General features: G+C 41.2%; 2 protein-coding genes across 2 annotated transcripts in view; one reads left to right on the top strand and one right to left on the bottom strand.

The window, feature by feature from the left end:
• The window catches only part of rnaseh1 (ribonuclease H1), a 24408-nt gene extending 22328 nt beyond the window's left edge, over positions 1–2080 (bottom strand). The window contains exons 1-2 of the mRNA XM_037685234.1: positions 1962–2080; positions 312–436 (exon numbers count right to left, since the gene is read on the bottom strand). Of these exons, the coding sequence (XP_037541162.1) occupies positions 312–436; positions 1962–2080 (244 nt within the window). The remainder of the gene's footprint in view (positions 1–311; positions 437–1961) is intronic.
• Positions 2081–2365: 285 nt separating this feature from the next.
• rps7 (ribosomal protein S7) overlaps positions 2366–5449 on the top strand; it is a gene marked incomplete in the record, with an annotated part of 12631 nt that continues 9547 nt past the window's right edge. The window contains 2 exon segments of the mRNA XM_037685684.1: positions 2366–2405; positions 2936–3021. Of these exon segments, the coding sequence (XP_037541612.1) occupies positions 2947–3021 (75 nt within the window).

Genomic DNA, 5449 nt, shown 5'->3' with positions numbered 1-5449 from the left:
AAACTGGTTGATCCACTCTGAGAAGGTGCTATTTAAGAGACTGAGCTGAATACAGCACCTCAGACTGAGGAAGTCCTCAGGATGAGAGACTAAATGTTTCTACTTTTATTTTGTGTTGTTTTGTTTTTTGTTTTATTGTTTTTTGAATGTCCAGAGGACCAGATTGAACTTTTTTGGATTTTTCTACCTGGATTCTTGAGCATGCATCAGGATAGTCAGGTGTTTTGTTCAGCTGAGGCTTGACAGGAGGTATTTCAGATCAGGATCGGTTTAATTCTCAGCTGGAATAATGTCGATCCAGACCATCTTACCTGTGGTGTCACCTGGAACTGCACACGGAGCTTCACCTCTGACAAATGCCCAAGCATCTGGTTCTGATCCAAACTTCTTGAAGGATGCAGCTGGATATTTATCCACTTGACTCTTACAGTCATCCCTGATGAACACAGCAGAACGACCATCATGGACTGGACCACACTTTCTCAGAGCTGCAGCAGCTAAATATTCAGTTCAGCTTGATGCTCACTCATTCAACCTTTATTTCTGCAGCTTAGTTCCACTGAGCCTCAGCGTTCTTTTACAAGACAGAGCTGATTTAACAAAGGGATGACAACAGTGGACAATCATAAAAAGCAAACAAATTGAGAAGAACAAATAAAAGAAAACGGTATCTAAGAAACAAAATAAAAACAGCTAGGTTGTAAAGTGATTTAGAATACTACAAACAGGAGCATGTAATGAAGTGTCATGTTAGAGTCTACTTTTGGTTTAATGTCCTGAAGCATGCTCAGTAATCCAGGTAGATAAATCTGAGCAGGTTCAGTCAGGTCCTGTGGACTGAACCTGCCCAGATAAACTTCATAAAGATGGTACCTGCAGTATTTACAGCTTTCTATCTTGTAACACACTCAAGGATCTTTACAGCAATCTGTGCCTCATTCACCCGTTCAGACAGAACTCTACAAGACGAGAGCTTTAGATCATATTCACGCACCGATGGGACGCACAACGACGGGGTCACTGTCTTGCCCAGCGACACTTCAGCATGGGACTGCAGGTGGAATTTAACCCCCAACTCTTGCATTGGAGGGCGACTGCTCGAACAAGTGAGCCTCAGCCGCCCCAAAGATGAAAAGCCAAAGTTTATTTATATAGCACTTTTTAACATCCTGTAACCCTGAATGTTAGGAAACACCTTGTATCTGTGACTTCCCTCCATTGATTACGTGACATCATTTACATGAACGCTCCTACAAGAACCCTGCAGATGTTGGATGCTGCAGATGTTGGATGCTGCAGATGTTGGATGCTGCAGATGTTGGATGCTGCAGATGTTGGATGCTGTCTATCATGGTGCACTAAGATTCAGAACTGGCTGTAACTACCGTACCCACCACTGCACCCAGTATCCACTGGTTAACTGGTCACCATTAACTTCACGCAGACTCTCCCACTGGTACATTTTCATCTTTAAATCACTTCCTGGTCTGCTGCCTTCATACATCTCCTCCTACATGTCTCTGTGTGAGTGCAGCTACAGCGTGCGCTCTCAGGACATCATTACCTGCAGTGTTCCCTCAGTGAGGACTGAACTAGACAAAAGGACCTTCTCCTACTCCGCTCCTGTTTCCTGGAACATCTTGTAAAAAGATCTGAAGCTCTCGACCTTTGACCTCTCTAAGTGTCTTCAAACATCTGGTAAGTTTCTGCAGATGTTCCTGGTTTTAGTTTTCTATGGTGTTTTACAACGTAGCTGTTTTGTCGCTACTTTTCCTTAACTACCATTTTATTTTCACTTGTTTAAAAATATTAACTGAACGCACGCTCTATGGTCGTCCTGTGACGTCATCCCTCGGTTAACCCGGTGTCGGTTTCAGTCCGGGCTCAGTGGGCCACCCTGTACAAATAAAGCTTGAATTCATTTACTACAACCACAGCTGCCCAGCTGGCTTCTGACCCACCATGATGTGTAGACGCCTGGTTTGAATCCCTTCCTGACAGCGTAATAAAACTTGCCCTTCGGCATGTTGCTCCAGGGGCTCCTGGTTCGGATGAAACCAGCAGAAAACCGGACGAACATCACCGGCCGGGGCCTGACGTCATGGTGGGTCCTACCGGTGAAAACGGAAAAGACGGCTGCGCGGAGCCCGTGGCCTGCCGGAAAGACGAAACGGACACTGTAAGTAAATTTACAAAGCGCTATTACAAAACAGTAAACCGAAAACAAGAGTAAACAGTTGACAGACGGTTTACCAACCGCTAAGACATTGCAAACAGCCTCCTTTTTATCAAACTCTCGCGAGATTTCCTTGTTCGCCAACGCTCGCGATAAAAAACCGTGCTCTGATTGGATTAATTCAGCTCTCGCGATAATCCGGTCTCTTCCTTGGCCGTCGTTCGCAGAGGTATGTCGTGCAGTGTTACACAGGCCGTCATTTTATGAAGACAAAAGTCATTTATAGTCGTTTAATTGTCAAGTTAGTAGTGAGATGATTATGTTTAGACCTTGATACCTTAGATTATGTAGAGTTTTGTAGCGGATGGCGGTTTGTTGTCGGTATTTGAAGCGTGTTGGCAGAAGGTTTGGCGGTAGCTTTAGCTGGTTAGCTAGCCGCTGGTGGAGGAGGATGGTGTCTCCACTGAAGCTGCTGCTTCCACAGGACGACCCGGACCGAGCTCATCACTGCGGCTCAGACACGTCAGGGCCTCGGACCTGAGATAATGTAGTCCGAGCCTGGGCCAGGGTCTGACCCTTGTAAGGTTCAGTGGTGCAGCCGGCTCCAGGTGTGTGTTGGCGGTTGTTCAGCATGCACCAGGACGTGCTCACTAATCCAGGTCCGGTCCACCTGCTAGTTCAGCTGGAAGCGGTTCGTCCAGAACTAAGTCCAGTCTGAAGACTTGAACCAGCTTCGTAACCTTTGTCATCTGTTCACAGAGACACGGGCCATGTTCAGTACCAGCGCCAAGATCGTCAAGCCCAATGGCGAGAAGCCAGATGAGTTCGAGTCTGGGATCTCTCAGGTAAGAACATCTGGATCCAGCTGCTCAGTGTCACTGGCAGGACTGGGTTTTAATGCAGTTCAGTTTATTCTAAAGCGCCGAGTCTCAACAGAGTCGTCTCAGGGACTGAACACAAACATTCATGTATAAAATAATAATTTAACAAACATTCATGTATAAAATAATAATTTAACAAACATTCATCTATAAAATAATAACTAAACAGAAACATTCATGTATAAAATAATAATTTAACAAACATTCATGTATAAAATAATAATTTAACAGAAACATTCATGTATAAAATAATAACTAAACAGAAACATTCATGTATAAAATAATAATTTAACAGAAACATTCAAATATAAAATAATAATTTAACAGAAACATTCATGTATAAAATAATAATTGAACACAAACATTCGTGTATAAAATAATAACTGAACAGAAACATTCATGTATAAAATAATAATTTAACAGAAACATTCATGTATAAAATAATAATTGAACAGAAACATTCATGTATAAAATAATAACTGAACAGAAACATTCATGTATAAAATAATAATTGAACAGAAACATTCATGTATAAAATAATAATTTAACAGAAACATTCATCTATAAAATAATAATTTAACAAACATTCATGTATAAAATAATAATTGAACAGAAACATTCATGTATAAAATAATAATTGAACAGAAACATTCATGTATAAAATAATAATTAAACAGAAACATTCATCTATAAAATAATAACTGAACAGAAACATTCATGTATAAAATAATAATTGAACATTATTTATGTGAGGAGCAGCTCTGAGTTTAACTCCATCACTGAACTCTCATGTTGAACAAGCATGAAGGCGACGGTCATTACCCACTTCTTCCTATTTGGGTCACTGGTGCCCAAATCCAGCTGTCACTGCGAGAGGCGGGGGACACGTGGACAGGTCTCCAGTCCATCACCAATTTATATTATGCAATATTACACCAATACAATTGTGTAATACTTGTATTTTTTTACTTTCATTATTATATCTATATTGCGTTACATTTTTTATATTTTTAGTGTGTTTAATGTGTGTTTTCTTAAGGCGTGTTTTTGCACTGGAAAAAGGAGTGGCTCTTAATTTCATTGTACTGCGTATAATGACAATAATGACAATAAAGGCATTCTGATTCTGATCACACAGACAAGTAATTCTAAATGTATAAAAGTTCACAAAGATTCCACCGCAGTGTTTTAACCTCTAAATAAAACAGACCTCAGTGTTAACCACTAACATTTTATACTCGAGTCCCTCATTCACCTGCAAACTTGTCAGTTTTTGGTGAAATTTGCTGATTTCAAACTAAAATATAATTTACGTGACTCGTCCAGAGCAAAGAGTTTTTGTTGGGGGGGGGGGGGGGGGGTGGCAGCGGTGTGGTGGATGGCATCATTTCCCTTAAAGAAACGGCGTCCCTCCTCGGACACTTGGCTTAGCAGGTGCTCTTCTCTTGGAGGGGGGACACGTCTGTGTTGCGTGTACTGCTACGTTAGTGGCGTTGTGGACTGGCGGGCGGGTGTGAGAAACCAAGTGTGTAGCATCTGAGCTAGCGCGTCTGTGTTGTGCAGATTTTGTCTTCAGATTATGAAAGTCCACCTGCTGGTGTTGTAGAGAACACCTTGAAGGAGAAGGATGCTGTTGGAGGCTGGGTCACACACCAAGTCGGTCCCAGCAGTTCATCTTGCTCACTCACGTCTCTTTTAAGCTTCACATGGAAAACCCAGTAAAGAAACTGGAAGTTAAACTGGGTTCTTTTTCAGAAACAGATCCTGTTGGGGGGGCTCAAATATAATATCGTGATTTCAGATCATTCTGACAACAACAATAAATTTTGTGATATAAAAAAAACAGAACTCATTCATTTGACAAAACTAACATGTTGCTCTGCAGTATTATGTAAAAACTAAAACAAGGGTTCATTTCACTGAAATTACTTTTAGTAAAGTATTCAGTCTCAAAGTATAAAAAATAAAAAGATCATTCTGTTATTTAGATTGAAAAAGTCTGCACAAAATACAGATCAATAAATCCACCACAAAAGCTAAAAGTGCAGGTGCAGTTTCCCAAAATAAAATAAAATCTCAAGATCTATTGAACATAAATGTAACAACAATAAAATGTTTCTTTAAATGAGCTGCAACTTCCAGAACTAGTAACAAGGTGATCATGTGACCCTGAAGCTTGAGGTGATTCTTCTGTTCCTGCAGGAATCATTCATTTCTCTGGTCACTCCGTCTCTGGTCACTCTGTCTCTGGTCACTCCGTCTCTGGTCACTCTGTCTCTGGTCACTCTGTCTCTGATCACTCCGTCTCTGATCACTCCGTCTCTGATCACTCCGTCTCTGATCACTCTGTCTCTGATCACTCCGTCTCTGATCACTCTGTTTCTGATCACTC

This window comes from Nematolebias whitei, chromosome 12 (assembly GCF_014905685.2).
Source record: "Nematolebias whitei isolate Nwh7 chromosome 12, NemWhi1, whole genome shotgun sequence".
NCBI lineage: Eukaryota > Metazoa > Chordata > Actinopteri > Cyprinodontiformes > Rivulidae > Nematolebias > Nematolebias whitei.
The sequence above is the reverse complement of the archived record's forward strand: the minus strand, read 5'-3'. Positions and strand labels throughout refer to the sequence as shown.